Source organism: Chelonoidis abingdonii, chromosome 2 (genome assembly GCF_003597395.2).
Source record: "Chelonoidis abingdonii isolate Lonesome George chromosome 2, CheloAbing_2.0, whole genome shotgun sequence".
NCBI lineage: Eukaryota > Metazoa > Chordata > Testudines > Testudinidae > Chelonoidis > Chelonoidis abingdonii.
The window spans coordinates 123,775,755-123,799,891 of record NC_133770.1 but is presented as its reverse complement, the minus strand read 5'-3'; the positions used below and the strand labels follow the sequence as shown (position 1 = coordinate 123,799,891).

Here is a 24,137-nt window from a genome sequence, read left to right as displayed (position 1 = left end):
TATCGAATTTAGCGCTACTCCTCTCGTTTGGGAGGAGTTCCGAAATCGATTTAAGGAGCCGTTTAACTCGATATTAATGACGACGTCGTGTGAATGGATACAGCGTTAAATCGGTATATCGGCCATTAAACCGATTTAAAGTCGCAGTGTAGACCTGGCCTGAGGGTTAAAAATCTTAATAGGGGAATTCCTGGCTTGTCTGTCTCTGGAAGCACAAGATAAAGAGTAGAAATTCTGAGTGAACTTCAGAGAGGATTACAGATAAGTTCGTTTCTTTTATACTTTAAAGTGAAGGGAGGGTGAAACTAGAAGTATTATGGTATTCATTAAAATCTGCATACAAATATTCTTATGTTGTTCGTAGGAGAGAAGCGTGCCTACCTATCACTTCCCAGGCCAGGGGTAAGTTTTGTGGGTTGTTACTTTTTTGTTGTTGTGCATCTGTTGATAACTAATTGACCCCTACAACTTGCACATTGTTCGTGTATTAACTGCTTTGTAAAGATACAGACAATAAAACCTTGTTATGCACACCTTAATTGTATGGCCTTTGTGAATTACTGGATTTTGTGAATTAGTTAGTAAATGAGTAAACATTTTAAAAAGCCAGGGTAATTCGTCATAAAATACGCTTTTGTTATTTACTTTACAATTCTAGCTTCATTTTAATTTAATTATAGTTTGCAATGTACACGTCTGACTTTATTTTTACAAGATGTACCACAGTACATTTATGATTACAGTATCATGAGTGCACTGTAATATATTGTAAAAATAAGTTTTGTAACCTGACACCTCCCTACACTATTGTCTGAGCTAGTAACTCTTTTATTGAAGGAGAAATTGACTTGTTTGTGCATACTAGGAGGTGTCCACGCTAGCAAGGCTCTACTGTCTGTAAATAAAATTGTTCTTTTTCATTCAGAGTTGATTATGTCATTTTTTATGTGATAAATCAGTTTATTACTATACTGCACAATAGGTCAACAGATCAAGGTAGAGTATGTAGTACACTAGTTTGTGAAAATGTCCATCTGCTGGTAAACCATTTAGTAAGTCCTGTTCGTATTATTGTGATATAGTCATAAAAATAACAAAATAACATATTACATATTAGTCCTCTCACGGGGGAAGGGAAATGATAATATTATCTCCAACTTTATTTTCTCTTTTCCTGATCCCCTTTCTAAACCTGTAGCATTGAGGAGTTGGTGGTATGTGGCATAATCACCTGTTCTTCTTCAGCCTTCTTTGAACAGTTCTGCAGCAGTTTCAGAAGCAATACTTTAACTGTTACTTTACCCTTAATGAAAAGGTATAATACCTTAAAGATAAAGTTGGTTCATTCTTGAGCCTACTTAAGGGCTTACTTGGGATTTAACTGGTGCTATGCTGGGCCTTTTGCAAAGGGATGACTGTCACCTTCTGGAAGTAGATAAGTTGTTTGAGGGGAGAAGACTAGAATTTTTTTGGTTAACTGCTTCAGTGACTACTGATGTATAGTTTGTCCCCAGAAGAACTATCTATGTAGCCTTTTGTTTTGGGATATAAATCATACTTCTCTGCTGTCTTTGAAAGCTCTTGTTCATTTCCCTTTGATTCTCAGCTGGCATTATAGAGCAGAGAATGCAGCAGGGAAAAAGAGTTGAGAGGTCAAGAAAGAGTAAGGAGGTTGCATTGTTGAGTGTTGTGAAGATAAATTGACTCTTTTCTGTTGATTTATTAGCAGGGCTGACCTTAGGATTTATGGGGCCCTATGCAGCGTTATTAAACGGGTGCCCCATACTCGATGGCAGCCTGGGCTTGCAGCCCAATGGGGGGGAGGCACGAGGCAGGAAAGGATTCCGAGCTGCCCAGCCCACCTCACAGTGGTGGAGATTCACAGTTCCCCACAGAGACACCCCTACCCTCTCCCTCACGCAGAATGTGCAGCACCGGCGCATTAAGCTTTCTAAATATGAGCCCTGCCTAAGGACACTGCAGCACATGCTGGGTGTGCGGGAGCCAACCCGCTCTTACCTGCTGTTATGGGTGGTGGGTAAAGCTGTTGCCTGGGGAGGCTAGCTCCCAGCCCACCCCTTCTGCCTGTGGCCCCACCCATATTCCACCCTTGCTCTGCCCCAGGTCCCATCCCCACTCTGCCCGGCTCTGCCCCTCCCCACTGTCTCCCTCATCTCTTCCCTCCCCCTCCCTGCTCACTCACTCCCCGCCAAATCCCTGAATTCAAATGAAGCAAATGACATTAGAAGGAAGTTGCAGAAGAGTGGTGGTGTTTTTTTCAAAAGAAAATGGAGCATGTTTTCCACTGCATGCCAGAAGATGAAGACTGGACATGCAGAAGGAATCTAATTAAAAGCACTAAATTTAGGAATAAAAATGTCAGTCGCGGGTATTTTGATATATCCTGAAGTTTGCCAGAGATTTATTTGCAAAAACTTTGTAGTAAGGGCAGGTCAGCTGTCCTGCTGAATACATTAAATATTATGGAATACATGACGCAGCTCTTCTGTTTTACATTTTCTTAATCAGTATTTCTAAGCTGATTTTATATTTTAAATGTACTCGTAAGCCTTCATAAAGTAATCATTCCAGATTACTACGTATTTAACTCACTGAAACAAAGACATTATTTTAAATTAATCAGTCACAGAGGTTTAGCGTGTTCATAACAATGTTCATTGCTTTTAGAAAAAGGGAACACTAATTTACTTCGTGTGATCTCCATAACAATAGACACGTGTATGAAATTTCACCAACTTTAAAAAATATGTTTGCAAAGACTTTAGGCATAACAAAGGATTTTATATCTTACTAAGGCACCAGTTTTGCTGGATGGTTCTCTTAAAACTAGTTCATCAAATAGAAGAGAAGAAAGGGAAACTCATTTGTCCAGCTATCTGGCAGGAAAGGGGTGTTGTCCCTTTAAGAGCTAGCGTCTCTTCAGCGGGGTGGCGGGAGGAGGGAGAAAGGGATGGACAGAAAGGACAGGAAGACCTTTGGAAGGAAGTTAAATTTAAAATTAAAATGTGTATTTTAGATGAGTGGTCTTTTGAAGGATTTATTTAAAAACTTATGTCTGAAGATACAAGCACTATAGTAATGAACAACTGTTTGTTAGTAAATTCAGAAATTGACAGTATATACCTGGGGGTTGGCAAATGCCTGTTAAATGGCTTCAGTACTACTTGAATGGCCCTTTAACAGTTTCAGTGTTGTGCTAATAGGGCTGGCAGGCTGGAAGGCTTTTTCACTTTTAAGTTACTAGATCCCTTCAGGAGTTAGTCACCAGGCTAGAGCAGCTAGCTCTAGGACCACCTGCAGGAAGGGTCAGAACGGGGATAGGAAGAGGGAGGAGGGTGGACACTAAGACCCAGGGGTGCAGCAAATTTCCAAGTACCCTATGCGGCTGCCTATCCCTAAGGACGGCCCTGTTCACTAGTCAGAATCCTAGTTCCCTCTGAGGCAGCTTTATGTGTAAAAAGCTTGATATAGAAAGAAATTGAATAATCCTGGTTGGTTCCCCATTGCCAGCTCTGCACCCACACTGCTGGAGAACAAACACCAAACAGGCAAAAGTAGTATAAAGTGTAGGGAAGAAAAAAGTGTGTGTGGTTAGGGGAGGGGAAAAGTCACTTAAAAAGAGGGATATGGGGAGGCAGAGTATAGAAATGCTATAGAAAAGGAGGGAGATACAAAGACACACAAGACTGGGACAGATTCATAGCTCAAGTAGACCTGGTCAGACATTTTCCAACAGAACAGTTTCCTGTTGGAAAATGCTGATTTGACAAAAACAAAATGTTTCATGGGAACACACTGAAACTGTCATGGGAAGTAGTCAGACATTTTGTTGTTCTTCAAGTGCTGGTCCCTATGTGTATTCCACTCATGGGCATATGCACATCCTCTGCTTGAGTCTGGAAATTCTAACCAGTATGCAGTAGTTCTGCTCATGTTTCAGACTGACGGCATAAGAGGCAATGTGGCCCAACGCCTCTCTAGTACCTTCTGACCACTGCATGGCCTGAGTTGGAATCCCTGTGTCCACAGATTTTTCCTGCTCTTATCCTTAGTAGTCTGCAAATAAATTTATGAATAATTTTTATATTAATAGAGTTAGTGTAAATAGTTATTTCCCTGTACCAGGGACTTCCTCGTCCTGGTGTGGGACTATGCCGAGAGTCCCCGCATTCAAGAACAGTGTCTCCTGTCCTTGCTCCTTCTCTGAGCGATGATTACCAAAGATGCATATTGCTGCGAATTGTGGCATTTGTCACTCGTTTCCACAACAAACCTGCAAAGTTCATGAGCTTTGATTAAGGAAACACCTTAAGGAGAAGTCTGTGAGGCCTTACTCTGATCTGAGCCAGGGAGGCCACCTTGTACATCTGCCCCATTAGACAAGAAGCACTCCTTCAAGCACATACTTAGGAGTGGAGCCTACAGCAGTGAAGGCTAAGGTCTATTCTGTCTGGGCTTCCCATGAGCAGAGGGAGCACTCACATGGTCAGAAGGACAGATCCTCATCCAAATCTGCCCATAAAAGAAAGGATTCCTGCTGAGCCCCTTCAGGATGGGTGAGTCTTTGCGTATGGATCGTGTTGGTCCAGGACCACAAAAGATCCCCAGGATGGAGGGTAAAGCGCACAAGGAAAAGGATCTGTCAATACTTTGGTGGTACCAGCTCCAAAACACAAGAACTGACATCTGTTGACTCCATCCAGAAGTGCTGGACCTGGTTGTTCCTTGGTACCAGCCTGCCCTTGAAGGACTGCCCAACTTCCTGGAATGTATCGGAGCTGTTAATCCTGACCATTAGAATGCCCTGAACATCTGGTGATGTGGACACCTACGCTATGCTTGGTAATCCTGAGACACACATGTCACTGATGCAATTAAGTCTTCTGGGGTAGCAAAGAACAATCCCCTCTCCAGCCCCTGGGCAAGAGCATCCACCCTCCGTAACCATTGGCCCGAGCAATGCAGATGGAGTTCTTAGATTCGGATGAGTTGGACACCCTAGCTGGTTCATCTCCTCATAAAGAGCTGAGTCCTGATAAACAGAGCTCTGAATGCCATCCTCCCAAATATGACTTCCCGGGGACCTTTGCTACCCGATGCCATGGAGTCCCCCTCCCTTTCCCCCACATATGCATGGTTGATCCTTCCATTTGGTCTTACTGGGGCCCCTGGTACCCCTATGGTAGATGCCCTGGAGCTGTCCATGAATCCAACCACATTTCTTCTACCTGGCGCCCACCGGATTCCTAAGAGTACAAGGAGGCAGACGTTGACCTGGGTCTGCAGGAACCGATAGTACCAACAGGAGTCTTGTCCTTATTTCTGGATGAAGCTATCACTCCACCTTCACCATCTCTACTGGACAACCATGGGCAGTACCAGGGGCTCCTGCGGAGGATAGCCGATGACCTCCAGGTACCACTGTTGGAGGTCCAGGGACTCCCAACATCACCTTCTAGATATTCTGAAGCTCTAGGTCTATGCAAGGTGGCGTTAATGACGATATCCAGGAGCCAGAAAGGTTGGTCTGGCGTGCTGCAGCCTCATGTGCCCCCATGCCTAAGAGGGCTGAGAAATTATGTTTTGTCCCTGCCAAAGGGGCTGAATTTCTTTTCTTCCACCTGGCAACAATTCTCTGGCCACAGAGAAAGAAAGATCGCAGCATCCCAAGACCATGCCAGCTGAGGATGGAGCCCAATTTCAGTCTTTCATAGAAGAGGGCAAGTTAGTGGCCTTCAAACTGCTGTGGACACTGCATCCAGAGGCTTGGCCACTGGCATAGTCACGACACATGTGTCTTGGCTTCACTCCTCAGAAAGGTCCAGTACACCATGCAGGAGTTGCCTTTCGACGAATCAGATTTATTTAGCAGGAAATCAGATGAAAGACTCAACATCAACTCCTATTCTTGGGAATTTACACCCTGGTCCAGAGGAGAAAACACTAGAGGCAGGTGTAAAAGCCAAGGCTGCTCCCTCCACAGATGTTCTGCCATCAGCATCCAGCCAAACCCCTCTACTACCAAAACCTCTATCCATTCCCAGCTATCCAGTAAGGGATACTTTCGATATCTCAGACAAGATCTGTCCACCACTACTGATGCCACCCACATCAATCCCTCCCCTCCTTATCTTTGGGGGCTCCCTCTCACTTTGCACCCAAAATTGGGACTTTCTCTTGATAGCTGGGTATTAGAAATTATCCATCAAGCATACTCTGTAGAGTTTCCCTCCCTCCTCACAAAACCCTTCCTGGTCCCCCTTCAGGGATCATTCTCATGAGATGCAGGAGGGAGCCCACCTCCAGACAAGAGGTAATAGAACAAGTGCCACCTCAGTATCAAGGAAGAGGTCCTATACGTCTTATTTTTTAGTCCCCCCAAAAGACGGAGGGTGGAGACGCATTCTGGACCTTCAACAACTGAGCATCTTTATTCAAAAGCCAAATTTTAGATGGTTAGGCTAGCATCAATAATCCCCTTTCTACAGGAGAGAATGTGGTTTGTGGCAAGCAACATGAAGGATGCCTATTTCCATGTAGATATTCATCTGTCCCACAGAAAGTTCCTTTTGGTTTCGAATGGATCAGGAACATTTGCAGTTCAGAGACCTTCCCTTTGGACTAGCAACAGCACCCAGAGTATTTACAGAGGTCGTCTTTGTGGTGGCAGCCCAAATGAGATGTCAGGGTTACACAGTTTTCCAATATCTCAGCAATTGGCTCGTAGTAGGTCATTGCAGCCATGAGTTCAGATCAGCATCTTTGTTCTTTCTACATCTTCTGGAAGCGGTGGGTGTCTGTTTAAACAAAGAAAAGTTTGTTTTAACACCCACACAGATGATCAGAGTGACACTGGACTCCATTCCAACAAGAGCTTTCCTCCTCATGGAAAGATTTTAGTTAATGAACAATCGGATAGCACTGATGACTCGCAGACCAAGGACTATGGTCAGGACGTGCCTTTATTCTAGGTCATGTGGCCTCCTGTACTTATGACACACCGTTCAGCAGGCTTCATCTACGCTGCCCAGTGACCTGGCTCTAGTCAGTCTGTTCACCAGACCAGGATCACATCATCACCAGAATGACTTTTCTCACCATGGTCAGCATCTCTCTTACCAAGAGATTGAACCCAGTACCTGGATCACCTGGGACGCCAGACTGCACATCCATCTACTGGAACTGAGAGCGGTCCACCTGGCATGCAGGGCTTTTCTCCCATTCATTCATTCTCTTCATGTCCAAGTAATGTCAGACAACATCACCATGGTCTTACATAAAAAAAAAAGGGGGGGGGTAGAGCTAGATGTCTTCCCCTTTTTGTAGGAGTCAGGCTTTGGAACTGGTACATCACAAACTACATCAGTCCCAGCCACATACCTTCCAAATACCCAAAACTCCCCAACAGAGAACCTGAACAGACACTTCTCTGCAAACCATGCATGGGAGATACTCAGCTCTATCCTGAGCTAGATATCCACTCAGTGGGGAACACCTCAATGGGATCTCTTCATGTCCCAAATGAACAGGAAGCTTCACTTGTATTTCGCCAGAGGAGCTATAGATCACAGCTTCCAGGACCATGCTTTCCTGTTCTCATGGACAGACAATCTCAGATATGCCTTTCCTCCCATTCCCCTGTTACCACAGGTCTTGAGAAACATCCCTCAGAGGGACAGCTCAGTGGTTTGAGCGTTGGCCTGCTAAACCCAGAGTTGTGAGTTCAGTCCTTGAGGGGGTCATTTAAGGCTTAGGGGCAAAAATCTATCCTGGGGATTGGTCCTGCTTTGAGCAGGGGGTTGGACTAGATGACCTCCTGAGGTCCCTTCCAATCCTGATATTCTATGGTTCTAGGACAGGGCCAGAGTCATTCTTCTCATGCCAAGATACTTTTGGTTCCGGTAGCTCCTGAGAATGTCAAGCCACCATCCTTTTGGGATCTGCCTTTTCCTTATTCTGGAAGGGGGCAGAATCAGCCACCCCAATCCATACCCTCTCAACCTCATGGCTTAGTGTTTTGGATGGGCATCAGAATGAGAACACTCTTGCTCAGCACCAGGCCAAGCTATTTTTACTCAAAGTAGGAAAGATTTAGAACCTGCTACTTCGCTAAAAGGAGACGCTTGTCTACCTAGGCTCAGAATAAACCGCCACCTCCAACTTCTGCAAATATCTTAGTTGTTTTAAGATTATTTCCTGTTTTTAAAAAACGCAAGTCCTTCCATTGGCCCATCTTGCAGCCGTCAGTGCCTGCCTGACAGTGAGGTTTATTAAAAGCCTAGTCAGGACCTTTCTCTGTCAGTTGTAAAACTTACACCTGAATGTGACCTCAACCTCATCCTATTAGCACTCACCAGGCCACCATTTGAACCCATGGTAACATGCTCCATGTCGCACCTGTCCATGGAAGTCATGTTTCTAGTTGCTGTTTCCTCAACCAGAAGGGTGAGTGAGTTGGGAGCCCTCCTGGCAGACCTACCGTATGCTGTTTTTCTCCCTTCACCTACATCCTAAATTCTTCTTCAGGGTATTTCTGAAATCCACATCAACCAAACTATCTGCTTACCTATTTTATTCCTGAAACCCCGTGCTTCTGATGAGGAGAGGCGACTTCATTCCCTCGACCTCAGACGCACCTTAGCGTTCTACCTGCAGAGGACCACATGTATCAGAAAATCATTTAGGCTATTTCTTGCTATAGTGAAATGGACTCGAGAACAAGCTATATCCTCTGAGAATCTCCTAATGGAGTTCTGGTTACCTCATCATGTGCGATGAATTAGCACATTTCCCTCTGCCTGAAGTAAGAGCACATTCCACAAAAGCATAAGCTGGCTTTACAGCATCCCGGCAGGAAGTACCTGTACTGGACATATGCAGAGCGGCTACCCAAAGCTCCATTTACAAAACATTATGCGCTAGTTCAGGCACCCTCTCACCCCCCACCACTCCAGTCTCAACTCTCCTTGTCAATCACGCACATGTGGAATCCACATAGGTCCTGGCACTCAAAGAAGAAATAGACCAAGTGGAACAAGAGTTGAATGAGCTACGAGAGACAGAAAGCGGCACTGTTCTTACTGCCACAACATCAGAACTTGAGGCCATCAACAAACGAGTGAAAGATACCTTGGCACGTTCAGATGGTTGGTAATACTGATTCTTGGAATGAAGATACTCTACACTTTACAATACTCATAAATGTGTTTATGATGGGTTGGACCCCCCTTTTGAGATGCCCCTTCTGCTCCACTAGCCTGAATCCCCTCTCTCTGGCCTCTTGCAATGCACACACACAGGTCGGGCCACACCCAGTTGCAGACAAAGACTGAAGTCAGTTCTGTGTGAAAGGATTCACCCAGCACTCACGTTCACATCCCTTTTGAGGAATAAACCCAAAATAATATTGTCTTGCGCTGTATAGAAAAATCTGCACAGCGCAAGCTCATAAAAATTCACCCTCTCCCTCAACTCAGACATAGGTTAGGGGGTTGTTACAGGAGTGGGGCGGTGAGATTCTGTGGCCTGCGCTGTGCGGGAGCTCAGACTAGATGATCATAATGGTCCCTTCTGACCTTAAAGTCTGAGTCTGAATCTATGAAGTTGTTTACTTGTAACTGGAAGTTTGTCGAGATGTGTGGTCCCTGTCTGTAGTCCACTATCTGCCCTCTGTTCCCTTTGCTTCAGATCCTCCTCAATTCACGATAGGCGGAGGAACTGGAGAGACTTCAGGCTGCACTTCCTCTTACATGCTTGGTCTGGAGCATGAGGAGCACTACTGAGTATGTGCGGGCCAATGGACACTACTTGTTAGACTTTCCGGACTGGGTTGTATGGCACGCATGCGCACTCACATGTGGAATACAGTTAGGGACCACACATCTTGAAGAACTTCCAGTTACAGGTAAGTAACCTCTATTTTTAACTTTTTTACTTTTGTTCTTATTAATTGCAATATAAAAGTCAAAACATTTAAACTTCTAGATACATGACAAATTATAATAAAGCAGAATGATAAGTTGAAAAAATACTTCTGGAGTATTTCATTTAATGAAGAATTCTGAGATTTTGATGTTTCTGCCCGATTAAGGATGAAACCAAATTTCAAAATCTCAGAATTCCCACACAACAAATAGTTTTTTCAAGCAGCTGTAACTTGTACTAGAATAGTATCACCACTATACACATGCTTCAGAAACCTGCCACCACCTTTCCCTTTGCAACTGATTGTATCTGTGCTAATAGGAGGAAATTATGGTCAGTAATGGCTAGGCAGATCTTTGTGAAATGTTAAGACTCCTGCATAGCTAAAACATATAAGAAGTGGTATTTATTTACAGGCAATGGAAATCCTGCATGGGAGACCCACATCTGAGAAGACTGCATCCTCCTTTAAGTAACATGCTTGACTTGCATGTAGAGCATATTACTTGTGGCTTGTCTACACAGGGACACTCAGAAAAGTTAACACTAATTAAACAAAGGTGCGAAATGAAAGTGCATTAAACTGCTGTGTGGATGTTCTCATTCAAAAGTAAAGAGGCCTTAGTTCGCTTAAGCTAAAGCCAACTATGTTCACTTTAGTTCTGAATGAGAAATAGGTTGTAACACAAGTTGTACCCAAGGATTGGAGGCTGTCTGGGAAAGCAGTGACTCACAGAAGGACTTACAGTCATTGCAAATAATCACCTCCACGTTGGCAGTCAAAGCAATGCTGTGGCAAAGGGGGCTAATGCAATCCTTGGATGTATAAAAAGTGGGGAATATCCAGTAGAAGCAGGGAAGGGATATTTCCGCTGTATACAGCAAGACCACTACTAGAACACTGTGTTCAGTTTTGGTGTCCATGCTTCAAGGAGGATATGAAAATACTAGAGAGAGTTCAAAGGAGGGCCACAAAATTGATCTAGGAGCTGGAAAATGGGCCTTATGATGCGAGTCAAGGAGGTCAACTTATCAGAGAGAAAGTTGAGTGGTGACTTGATTGTTGTGTCTAGCTACGTACACGTGCAAAGGTTATCTGATACCAGGAGGGCTTTTCAACCTGGCTTACAAAGGCTTAACAAGATCCAGCGGCTGCAGGTTAAATAAAGTTGACTTTGAAATAAGACATAGTTTCCTGGTTATGAGGGTAATTAAACATTGGAACAGTTTACTAGGGAGGTGGTAGATCCACTGTTGCTCAGTGCTTTTAAGACAGGATTAGAACTCTTTTAAAAAAAATATATGCTTTAATACAGTGTCTGGGAGATATTCTGTGACCTTTATGTGCAGAGGTTCAAGCTGGATGGTTGTGGAGGTCCGTTCTGGCCTTGAAATCTGTGAATCTGAATCCCCCTGCTCCTCCCCTTCCTTCAGGAGCCATAGGCAGAACAGGATTGCCTGCATTGCACTCTGCATACTCATAACACTTTCAGTTCTGTGTTAAGATAAGATAATCAAATCTCATGCTGTAGGGCTTCAACCAATCATCTGTCAGGAAATAATTAGGGCTGTCAATTCATTGCAGTTAACTCACTCAATTAACTCAAAAAAGAATTAATCGCAATTAAAAAAATTAATCGTGATTAATCACACTGTTAAACAATACACTACCAATTGAAATATATTAAATATTTTGGATGTTTTTCTAAATTTTCAAATATATTGATTTCTGTTACAACATAGAATACAAAGTGTACAGTGCTCACTTTATATTATTTATTACAAATATTTGCACTGTTAAAAATAATCAACAAAAGGAATATTATTTTTCAGTTAACCTCATACAAGTACTGTAGTTCAATTTCTTTATCCTGAAAGCGTAACTTACAAATGTAGATTTTTTGTTGTCACATAACTGCTCTCAAAAACAATGTAAAACTTTAGAGCCTACAAGTCCACTCAGTCCTACTTCTTGTTCAGCCAATCGCTAAGACAAACAAGTTTGTTTACATTTATGGGAGATAATGCTGCCCACTTCTTATTTTAAAATGTCATAAGAAAGTGAGAACAGGCATTCACATGGCACTTCTGTAGCCGGCGTTGTGAGGTATTTAAGTGCCAGATACGCTAAACATTTGTATGCCCTTCATGCTTTGGCCACCATTCCAGAGGGACATGCTTCCATGCTGATTATGCTCATTAAAAAAATTGTGATTGAACTCCTTGGGGGAGAACTGTATGTTTTCAGTTCCGTTTTACCCACATTCTGCCATATATTTCATGTTAAAGGCATCTCGGATGATGACCAATCACATGTTTGTTTTAAGAACACTTTCACAGCTGATGTAACAAAACGTAAAGAACATACCAGTGTGACAAGTATCAGAGGGGTAGCTGTGTTAGTCTGGATCTGTAAAAGCAGCAAAGAGTCCTGTGGCACCTTATAGACTCACAGACGTACCCACTTCGTCAAATGCATGAGTTCATTTTTTTTAATTGCTTGACAGCCCTAGAAATAATGTTTTTTTCCGGATGCACAGTTGGTTAGGTATATTCTGTGTTTTTTTTCACCTTTCTTAGAAGCATTAGAGATTGCCCATGGCTGGAAATGGGACACCAAAAGGGTTGGAGCAGTGGTACAGAGAATCCTCTTTCTAGATGCTTGACTGGTGTGTCTAGCTCATATGCTCAGGATCATACTTATTTGACAGAGTTGGGGTCAGGAAAGAATTTTTAGCCAAGGTCAGATTGCCAGGGACGCTGGGTTTTGGTTTGGGTTTTTGCCACTCTTTGCAGCATAGAGCAGGGTTTGCTTGCTGGGATCATGTGGACATTTCTCACCTAATGAATTCCCTGCCTTTACAGGGGTCTCAAGCTTTGGTGGCACATTGGTCTCTCCTGTTCTTTCAAAGGCACATAGGTTAGCCTCCTGAGGACTGAATTCTTTAGTTAGACTGAATTCTTTGGGCTTAATAAAGGGGTATCTGGGTGAAAATGAATGGGCTGTGATGTACAGGAGGTCAGACAAGAAGATCTAATGTTTCCTCTGGCCTTAAACTCTGTGAAACAATGTAATTTAACTTCACACCTTTAAATTGTACTAACTTTCCTGAATCTCAATGAGTAGATAAGTCCTTATAGATCAGACAGTGTCTGTAGAGCAGTGGTAGGCAACCTGCGGACCGTGGGCCGCACATGGCCCATCAGGGTAATCTGCTGGCGAGCCGTGAGACAGTTTGTTTACATTGACTGTCCACAGGTATGGGCGCCTGCAGCTTCCAGTGGCCACAGTTTGCCATTCCTGGCCAATGGGAGCCACAGAAAGTGGTGTGGGCTGCAGGGACGTGCTGGCCGCCACTTCCCACAGCTCCCATTGGCCAGGAAGGTGAATCGCGGCCACTGGGAGTTGTGGGCAGCCATGCCTTCAGACAGTCAGTGTAAACAAACTGTCTCACGGCTCGCCAGAGGATTACTCTGATGGGCCGCGTGCGGTCCGCAGGCCACAGGTTGCACACCACTGCTGTAAAGGGAGAAATCAGTGTTGAGCAACTTTCCCAACAGCAAAGCCACACAACTCTGCTATTCTCTGATGAAGATACTTTTTCTTTTATGCACTTATGGATGGCACACTGGGACCCAAATCTACAAAAATGCATGAACGCTTTTGTGTGCACTTGACATAGATACATAGATATCTCTGTATGCTCAACCTTGGGTGATGGGCTGGGTCCCCAAAGCTGGGACTCCAGCAAGGTTACTCAAGCCAGCAAAATCCCCAATGAGGAACAGTAACAGAAAATAAAAGTCATTCTGAATTGTTAGCATTGCTATTCAATGTAATATTCTCCTATTTGCACATTTGTGTCAATTGTCTTTAAGATCACATATATTTATTGGGAGAAGACAGCCTATTCTGTTATATAATGCCATACATACTTCCTGCAATAAGGGATCTCTATACTACCATAACCATGTCAAGAAAGAATTCAGTTGCAGAACTGTGGTCCCTTTTAGAGTTAAAACATGGTTCTGTCTTTAATATAGGTAATGCTTAACTGTGTGTGATCTGTTTTTGAACTGTGGTACAACCTAGCACACAGCAAAGCAGTAACATGGTTAAAGACTCCATGTATCTGAAGAAGTGGGGTTTTTACTCACAAAAGCTTATGTCCAAATAAATCTGTTAGTGTTTAATGTGTCACTGGACTCCTTTTTGTTTTTGTGGATACAGGCTAACATGGCTACCCCCTGATACATGGTTAAAGGGCACAGTTAAAATGTATTCCTTGGCTCCAGCCCCATAAGCCTGCCTGCTGCTTATTGGCAACTTCCAGATAATGGCAACTTTTTGCTGCGAACCAAAAGGTCGATAAGAAGCAGAATCCACTGTACATATAAAATATATTACACGAAATAAACTTAAATGACATTCAGTACTATGAATGTGTAAATTTGGTGGATCATTTGGTGCCAGTACAATTCCCCCCTCGCCCCCAATTTCTAGTACATATGCAGAATTAGATCCGTTCCTTATAACTGTATTTTGGATAGACATTCATAGTTTATAATAAGCCTTTGGGAACTTCGGCAGGAATATCCATGAAAGTGAAATAACAGCGAGTGGCCAGTTGTGGCAGGCGAGCAGTAAACTCAAGCACGATTGAGGTGCATTGTGCCTAGATGCTTTACAGCAGTGGTTCCCAACTAGGGGTGCACCTACCCCGGGGGTGCATCCACTCATCTAGATCAGTATTTCTCAACCTGATGGACGCAGGAAGGGTTTAGGGGGGTCGCAAGTGCAGGGCCCGTCTCAGGGGGTGGCAAACAGGGCAATTGCCGAGGTCCACATGCCACAGGAGGCCCCCTGAAGCTAAGTTACATGCCTTGGCCCCAGGTGGTGGGGTTCGGGCTTGAGGCTCCTAAAGGAGGCACCATAGTCCGGAAAGGTTCAGAATCATTGCTTTACAAAACACACACAGCCACATTCTGATACTACATTGAAGAGCAGCGTAATTCATGATTGCCTTGAAATCGGTAGAACCAGCCATGGAGTCAGGTGTTAGTAAGCCTGAGCAAGGGTATCCTTATCTGGCCCATAGTAAGACATTTATAAAAGAGAGCAAATCCAGGGAATGAGAAAAGCATCAGCTCCACTGAATGCTCCTGTGTTGGCCTCTAGCCATTACAGTCAATAAGGATCTGAGTGGCACAGGAGGAGCAGCATGCCCCTCCTGGCTTTGTGTGGATTTCTGTTTGGAAACCTGCCAAAGAGCTGATGATGAGTCAACCAGTAGCTCCTCTTTATAGCTTCAAAATCACCCCTGAGAGGGTGATATAAAAAGGATGCAGCTATCCGCAAGGACTACTTAGCTTCTGAGTGGGTCATGCTGCCGTGCAGGAGCAGGGCTTTGGGGTCTGGGTGAATCTTTGGAAGTCTAAGGGGCAGAACCTCCTTGCTTTTCCTTGGACACACATCCCACTCCCACATGGAACGTTTCAGAAGAAACCCCAAGTAGGAAACAGTTTCCCATTCCTTGCACAGAAAAATCTTTCATATGGAGCATGTAGACCTCTGTCTTAGTTACTAAAATCCCATTCTGCAAAGTACTTATAAAGACGACCTTATATTTTACTCTGTGGCTTGTTACTAAATTGACTGCCTATACCTTTTATAAATCTTTTTCTTTAAATTATTTTTTGTTTAAACAGAAGCATAATGCAAATCTGAAAGCATTAAAGCCAGTCAAACTTGATACTGAGGTAAGATGCTTCCCTCTGTTTAGTATTGAACCTTTTAATTATTTGTTAATTTGCATAAAAAATGTAGCGAGTGGAAAAAATGCAGTAAGTTTATCATGTACAGGAACAAGCAAAACTTGGAAAACTTGGATTAGAACTGCATTTGCTCACGTCTGATGTAGACTCTGAGACTGAGAAATGGGAGGACCAGGAGAATGAGATTGTGCGCCATGGACAAAGTATATCCAGCATGGCCCACTCCATGTACTTATTTACCAGGTAATTACTCTGAATACAGTTTAAAAAGGAAAAATGTATTTGTAGAACTTAGAAACCAGAGACAGTTTTTGGCTTTATCAAGAAAGCAGAACATTATAGGGACCTATAATTGAGTTTCATCCATATGCCTCCTGATTTTATATTCTAGAGTATAATACTTCATCACTAAACAGCTTGGTAAGCTTTTCTAAGTGCTGGACATGATTTTGTTGGCAAGCAGCTGTTTTTAGGACTTTCTGTGAAAGATTTTTTTTTTTTTTTTTTAAAGAAACATACACTGAAATTTTCAAAGCTGACGAAGAGAGTTAGTCACACAACTCCCATTTGAAAGGCAAACAGTAATTGTGGGACTAACTCCCTTCGTCAGCTTTGAAAACTTCAATGCTTATGTTTAAAAAAAAAAAAAAAAAAAAAAAAAAAAAAACAAAAAAAAACCCCAAAAAACCTGACATTCAAATATAATTTTTGTAACAATTTTTACAAAGCAAAAAAGTCACGTTAAGGTTAATCCTTCTTTAACTTATTAAAAAAAAGTAACTACATTCTCTTTTTCAAAATTGTGAAAGCTGCAATTAAGGTTGCAGCAGGGCTTTCATAAGAACCTTGTATTCCAATGTTTGTACCTTCCTGAAAAAAATTCCTTTTGCACTGAGATGTCTCAGTCTAGATGTGATTTTTTTCATTTTGATTTTTAGTATGAGGAAAAAACCCTTGCAGCTATTGAAATTATTGAAGACTGAAAAAACCTGCTACTTCAGCCCTTATGACATTTTGCTCACCAATACACACAAATGACAGAAAAATCCCTTCAGGCTTTATATTTAAATATCACTTAATATGTAATCATCTCCCCCACTTGGGCGGGAGAAAAAGATTGGAGTTAGACTGAAAAAATCGGAAAGGTCATAACTAACAGAAAATGACAACTAGTTAGGATATTGAAAATATACATTTGTACAGTGTGGGTAATTTAACATTTTGAGAACCTTTTAATATTTGCCTTCCCTGACTTTGTTTAAATGTGTAGCTTTAATGTTAATTATTGGAGGTTTTATCTATATAATAGAATATTTACTTGAAGCAAATCAAATTGAAACAAAGGAAATTAAAACAAATAGTAAAAGATTCTTTAACTGTATAAATAGAGAACAAGAAAAGATGTAGAGCCACTATGCTGTGAGGGTGGGGTAGAGATCAACACTAATGAAACTACATGTATACTTTGCCTTAATTTTCAGTAAGGATTACACTGCAGATCTTGGGGGCTGTTGCCCCTTTTCTATCTTAGGGTCTAATCAAACTTCAGGGATCTTCAAGATGTTCCCATTGGCATTAGAAATTGATGATCTGGTATTTTCTTTGATGAAAACTTGTTTATTGACAAGGAATGTACAAAGTCCTGCTTCTCTGAATGCAGGAGGCATTTCTTGGCTTACAGCCCCAAGCCTCTTTAGCCAACACCAGACCCAAAAGCGCTCTTGCTAGCTTTTTTCCTCTGGTCACACTGTAATCTGCAACTGTTTGTCTTATCTTTTGCATCTGCTTCTCTCTGTGTTCTACCCATTCTCAGTGTCTGTGTTCTGCCCACACACACACGCCCACACCCACACATCTCAGCAAAAGCCGTCAGCCCTCTTAGTGCAAACTCCTGCGTGGGTTCACAACCCCCTTTTGTTTTAGGTGGGAGGGGACTTCTGATTAACAGTTACATTACTTGAAAGCTTTGTTCATACCCAGGGTATGTCTGCACTGCACAGTTGTTGCCAAAACTTTTGTCTTTTGCGGGTACTTAAAAAAAAAAAAATGCAAAAGACCAAAGTTTTGCCAACGCAAGCGGCAGTGTGAACACGGCTTTGTTGGCGGAACACTCCCCTGCCGACAAAGCTTATGCTGCTCGCGGGGCTTGAAGTATTTTGTCAGCAAAAGTGCCAACAAAATACTGCAAAAGAGCATTCACACTTGCTGACTTTTAGCAACAAGGCTGTGTCGACACAGCCTTGTTGCTAAAAGCTGCATAGTGTAGACAAGCCTCCAGTCTCAAAGAGGTTTGTGATTAGAGCAGTCCCCAGTGCCTCTCACCATAGCAAGGCAAAAGCATGATGACTAATGGGAAGGAGTGTATAGAAATGGAAATGATTACATCACGGTGAAAGCAGAACCCAAAGAGCTTAATGCATTCAGGGTAGAGGGCCATAACTTCTATCCCAGAATACTAAAAGAACTGACACATGAAATTGTAAGTCCAGGAGTGAGGATTTTTAATCTGTCCAACCAGGGATGGTACCATATGACTGGAGAATAGCAGACATAGTACCTATATTTAAGAAAACATTATCCGGAAAACTACAGACTCATTAATCTGACCCCAATAGTACGTAAGACTCAGAACAAGACATGGAGGTAAATGGAAAATGGGTTTACCAAAGTTAAATTGTGCAAGACTAATATGATAGTTTGGGGGAGGGGGTTAATAAGAACTGATTTTTGTTGTGTTGATTTTTTTTTTAGACCAGAGAAATGTTAGATCTATCTGGCTGGAAAGGAGGTTACTAGTGGAGTTCAAGGTTTGCTCTGGGGACACTGGCACAGAAAGGAGGGTGCTCATAAAATCTGATGACACAAAGTTGGGAGGCATCAATACAGAGGAGCATAGGAATATTACATAGGGAGAAGAGGATGACCTTGAGAACTAGAGTAATAGAAATGGGATGAGATTTAATAGTGCAAACTGCAAGGTCAAGCACTTAGGGATTTATAACAAGAATTTCTGCTATATGCTATGGGGTATATATCAGGGAGGTAAACACCAGGAAGGGTGAAGAACTTTTTAAAGCTAACGGACAGTGTTGGCAGGAAAAAAAATAGATATAAACTAGATATAAACTGTTCGTGAATAAATTTGAGCTGGCAATTAGAATGTTTCTGACCACTACAGAAGTGAGGTTCTGGAACAGCTTCATAATAGGAGTAGCAGAGGCAAACAACCTAATTGGTTTTAAGATGGAACTGGATCATTTGTGAAATGGATTACATTATGGGGGGTTGCCTCTGATAGCAGGGGACTGGACTCTGTGACCTGGGATGTTTCTTCCAGTCCTCTGTTCAGATAAGCAGACCCGGCTATGTATAATGGCTACATTTGGCCAAGTTCTAGGAGGAGAAAGAGCATGTAAACTATATTATGTAAAAAACAAAGGAACAGACTAAGCAGTCATCAGCTGTACATGGTATTTATTGTCTCTTTCAGAGGAGAAGGGCTGCTGAAGACTACCCAGGATTTATTTCACCAAGCAGAGGTAATTTATATTGAGAAAACAGGGACTAGTAAACTATCTAAGATGCTGTTAATGGCCAGTTTGTGTTATTCTTATATCTGAATTACAGAGCAATTTGAAGTTCTGCGGTTGGGGTCTTTAGCATTAAAAATTCCCAGACACCCCATAACCAAGGTAGAATTTTTCCTCATAGCCAGCATACCTGCATTCAAGGAATTAATTTGAGGGGCTACTATTAAAATATTAAGACAGTGTTCATCAAGCTTTGACGTTCTATAATTTGGATATTAGTTTGAGAGAGGTGTAAATTTTCTGTACAAATAAGTTTGTGAAGGACTCTTGTTTATTGACTATTAATAGTCTGAGATACCAGATTAATCCCAAGCAGGCATACAGAAGACTGTACAGCTCCTTAAAAGGCCTCTTCACTTTCTGCAGACTCAGGCACAGATTTCTCTACTGTGTGACACTCAGCTCAGTTGTAACTGATGTTCCATCCTTCCCTGGGCGGCTTTCTTTTGAACAGGAGGAAGGGGGAAAGCAAAAGAATTTAAATAATAGCAAAGACAAGAGGGAATGCAAGCAAATATAGCATAAAAGGACATGGGATAGGAAATGAATTTTGGTGGATGAGTGGGTAGTAGCGGCAACTCTCAGGGCAACACATGGGAAGAAAGGAGCACCAAGAGGCATCCATTTACCAAATCCTTGCATGGGACTTCAACAAAGAAAATTTGAGAACCACTGAGTTAAAATGAAACCTCATCACTCTGCATCCGTATTCTGAATCTTTGCAGGGAAAGCAATTTTTTTAATCTGAGAAAATGTTTTGTCCTGTATCGTGTAATTTCAAAACTGCCTGAAATATGCAGCAGATGTATATAATTTTAAATGTTTCCAGAGTATGGAAAAGAAATATTTCCCTCTGCCTTTAATTTTCTAGCACATCGCTTTGTTGTAATACTAAGTAGTAATCTGTTGCAATGGTTCTCAACCAGCTGTATGTGTACCCCTGCAGGTACATCAACTCATCTAGGTATTTGCCTAGTTTTACAACAGACTACATAAAAAACACTAGCAAAGTCAGTACAAACTAAAATTTCACACAGACAATGATTTGTGTATAGTACTCTATACTGTAGACTGAAATGTCAGTATTTATATTCCAATTGATTTATTTTATAATTATATAGTGAAAATAAGCATTTTCCCATTAATAGTGTGTTGTGATACATTTGTATTTTTGTGTCTGATTTTGTCAGCAAGTAGTTTTTAAGTGAGGTGTAACTTGGGGACACGCAAGACAAATCAGACTTCTGAAAGGGGTACAGTAGCCTGGAAAGGTTGAGAGCCACTGGTCTGTTGTTCTTAAACTATCCGATGTATTTGCAAAATAAACAACTCTGAATAACTTTTTTCTGTGTCAGGTTTTTGCTACAGAGGGCATAAAGCTTGCTTCAGTTCTCACTGCCTTTTCTAATCAGGTAATGTATGACTAATAAATGGTAAAAGGGATTATTTACTTCCCCACTTTTACACTTACGTTTGCCTGGAAGCTTAGGGTTGCTAGTTTTCTTTGTAACTTATGTATATGTTCTGTGATTGTAACACTGAATGGTTTTAACGTCTTAAAATGTATTTCAGCTAGAAGATGATGACAAACCTTTGCTTTTGTTGGAGATTGACAAACTGATCCCTGTGTGCCAGCAGCTTCAGATAACAGCTAAAACCACTGTTCAGGGGAAAAATGCTACTTTTACAAAGGTAAGATTTTAAAAGAAAAATACAAATGTTCTGGGAGAAGCATTCAAGCCTTGTTTTGAAATCTCATTTATTTGCCTACTTCAGCTGTTCACACAAAAAACAGAACTGCTGATTTAAATCTGGTCCATTCTAGCAGGGTTTTTTCTTTTATCACAAAACAGTCCTGAGTGCTGATAAGAATGCAGAACATTGTGATCCCCCACACAAGGATATCGGCTCTGTCCCACTAATTCCTCAGTTGTGCTGTCTTGCCCAGAATGAACAGTTCTTATATTCGGTTTTTCCAACAACATGGTGGTGTCACAATTCCATCTTAAGTTTACTTATCTGTGTTTTTCTCCAGCTCTCAAATGCAGATTGCGTCTTCATTCATGGAATGAGAGACGATGGTTGGCATTTTACCTGGAAAGAACTAAGCCAGTGCCTTTATGGCCTTGTCTTTTTGTTTCCTTTGCGGATCAGATGAAGTGTTAAGCACTCTCTACACACATGATTTCCAGCTGGCTAATAGCCTATATTACAACAACTTATGGGATAGCTCAGATTTCGCCTCCGCAGAGGTTAAGAGCTCATTTGATGAGTGCTTAGGCAACCTCAGTCACATTTGAGTGACGTTTCAATATTGGACATTTGCAGGCTGCTACTTGTCTTCCATAGCATAATATTTGGTAAAAAGTATGTATTACAACTGCATCTAGATCAGATGAAAATTTTGGGATGGCAGCCCTGCGCTTGCTGTTTAAGTAGACTCCAAGCCCCCTACCTCCTTCTGATACTGTTGTGAGGCATGTGACTGGAATACACATCTGCAACTACCTGAAGAAAAGACTGTTACGTACCTATATGGTAACTGCTGCTGTTGGAAATGTGGATGCAGACATGTACTCCACAACTCACCCTCCATCCCCTCTGTATCGGAGTCTCAATTCTGATGCTCAGTACAAAGGGATCGAAGGGGGTTGGGGCAGTGCTGCTCTTAGACAGCCAGAGGAGGGACCAAGGAGCAAGAGGACATGAGCACCACCCCGATGGGTACTGCTTGGCAATGTTCTCTGGCTTTGCTGTGCGCACACCTGAGTGGAATACACATCTGCACCCACGCCTCAAACAATTATCGTACAGGTAGGTAACAGTTTTTGAGACAAACCAGGATCCAAGTGTTCATAAATGCCCCCACCCCCTTAAGGGTGAAGAGATGCAGAGTATCTTTCTCCACACTATTCCAAAAAGTCTTTTGCTTTTGTTCATGGCGAGAGTGAACATCTGTCTTGTTGTAAAGTTTCTTTTTTACCTTTAATTTAAGTGATTTTGACTGTCATTGCATCTGTTGGTTTCCCATTCAAAGTCTTATTATTGGGCAAGGCTAAACACTTGAGTCTGCACTGCATCACTGGGCATACAGGGAGGGGTAATAACTCTCTTGCCCAAATGAGCTACCACTGAGACATCCTGGTGACTAAACTTTACTTTTCACTCCAAGTCCTTGAAGCATACTTTCAGTATCAATACATTGTTCCTTAAATGTATACATCTCACACTGACTGAGTCTTGACAGTTAGCTTTCTGTAGACATCTCACGTGATATATTTTATGGATAAATACCCTGCAAGATGTATGTTTGGTGTAACATACATGGTGTTTCATGAGAATCACTGTCACCCAAGTTTCTCCCTGAGGGTGGTTTCCAACTTTCACATTAGTCAATTAATCTCCCAGTTGTCTTCCCTAAACTACACTCTACCCTGGCTGAAATGAAGCTTCACACACTGGAAGTTGTAAGAGCACTGGCTTCATCATATCTAAACAAAACAATATTCAGGTGTCTGACCAGAAGAGCTCTGTCTGGCTCAAAAGCTTCTCTTCTCCCCCTCACCGCCCCCAACACAGCAGTTAGTCCAATAAAAGATAATACGCACCTTGTCTCTGACACTTTTGGCATTTGCTGAAAAGGTTAATTCATATCATTCCAGAGACAGTTTCTAAGTAGATCTCTGACTGTTAGGACTTTTTGTGATGTGGCTAAGATGTACCTGGACATATTGGGGTTCATTCCACCAGGGCTCAAGCAGCCTGGTTAGGTAATACCCTGTTATCTGATATGCAGAGCGGCAATATGGAGCTCAATCCATACATTTACCACTCATTGTTCCTGGTGAAGGCTTTCATGTTGGATGCTAGTTTTGGCAGGGTTGTCCTACAAACACTTTTCAAGTAGGCTTCTGCTCACCTGCCTGCTGAATAACTGCCCATTGATTACCAAGCATAGAATTTGTGGAGAAAATCATTTGAAGAAAGAATGGTTACTTACAATTCCTGTGCACCTTTGGGATGTGTTACCCACACAAATTCCATGTCCTGTCCTCTTTTCCCTAGTCTTTGTTGTGGGCTGTGGGAACCAAGAAGGCACAGGCATGGTCCAAATGGACACTAGTATAAGTGTGCCAGCAATGGAAGTTGTGTGGACAACACATTTAGAAGTATCAACAGCTATGTAACTGTTCTTTCATGCTCTCAGAAAGAGAACATATTAGTGGCACAGAACTGCAGTCTTGGTGTTCAGTGCATACCCTTACCACTTGTTATAAGACAGATGCTATATGTAGGCTAATGTGGAATTACTGAAAATTGCTGTCACCTTAAATTGCATCCTTCAAGTGTTAAGAAAAATCTAAATGAGGGCTTCGAGAGAGCTAGGTATAGCCTGATTGGCCCTTTCTTGTTTTGTGAAAGGAGGTAAAACCTCTATCTCCATAGATTGGATTGTCAGATCCCTCTTACAGGAAATTGTCTTCTACATCCTACGGAAAGAACAACTAACGCTTCATTTTCCAATACAGAACAGGGAAAATGTCAACGGACAAATACTATTAATAATTCAAGCTGAGTCTGTGTGTCACACAGATGCATTTCATAAGTGTGAAGAGACTGTCAATTTTAAAAAAGAAGAATCAATTCATATTTTAAAGGGTCAGCATGTGATATTCTCATCTAATTATGATTTTTACATGAATTCTGTTTTAGGCAGACACATGCATTCGGAAAACAAAAGGTGTGATGACCATATTATCCCAAGTTCTCCCACTCAGCTGCATGCTACTGAAAAAGGTGAGTTAATGATCCATTTGCAGCAATGAG

General features: G+C 42.1%; 1 protein-coding gene and 2 long non-coding RNA genes across 7 annotated transcripts in view; 1 reads left to right on the top strand and 2 right to left on the bottom strand.

Annotated features, from left to right (window-relative positions):
* Positions 1-351, bottom strand: part of LOC142046346 (uncharacterized) — a 1,401-nt gene extending 1,050 nt beyond the window's left edge. The window contains exon 1 of the long non-coding RNA XR_012655266.1: positions 160-351. This is a non-coding gene — a long non-coding RNA (uncharacterized LOC142046346). The remainder of the gene's footprint in view (positions 1-159) is intronic.
* The window catches only part of CTNNAL1 (catenin alpha like 1), a 125,559-nt gene that overhangs the window by 99,540 nt on the left and 1,882 nt on the right, over positions 1-24,137 (top strand). For 4 of the 5 annotated variants that reach the window (XM_075062658.1, XM_075062657.1, XM_075062660.1 and 1 more), the window contains 7 exons: positions 365-402; positions 15,655-15,705; positions 15,809-15,963; positions 19,211-19,259; positions 20,666-20,722; positions 20,883-21,002; positions 24,024-24,107. In XM_075062658.1, coding sequence (XP_074918759.1) covers positions 365-402; positions 15,655-15,705; positions 15,809-15,963; positions 19,211-19,259; positions 20,666-20,722; positions 20,883-21,002; positions 24,024-24,107 — 554 coding nt within the window. Of the gene's footprint in view, positions 1-364; positions 403-15,654; positions 15,706-15,808; positions 15,964-16,658; positions 16,826-19,210; positions 19,260-20,665; positions 20,723-20,882; positions 21,003-24,023; positions 24,108-24,137 lie in introns of those variants that run through there. The other variant, XM_075062661.1, reaches the window with a different exon arrangement.
* On the bottom strand, positions 4,239-12,389 carry LOC116821621 (uncharacterized). Its single transcript, XR_012655265.1, has 3 exons — positions 11,284-12,389; positions 8,588-8,670; positions 4,239-6,818 (listed from the first exon to the last, which is right to left on the bottom strand). It is a non-coding gene; the product is annotated as an uncharacterized LOC116821621 (long non-coding RNA).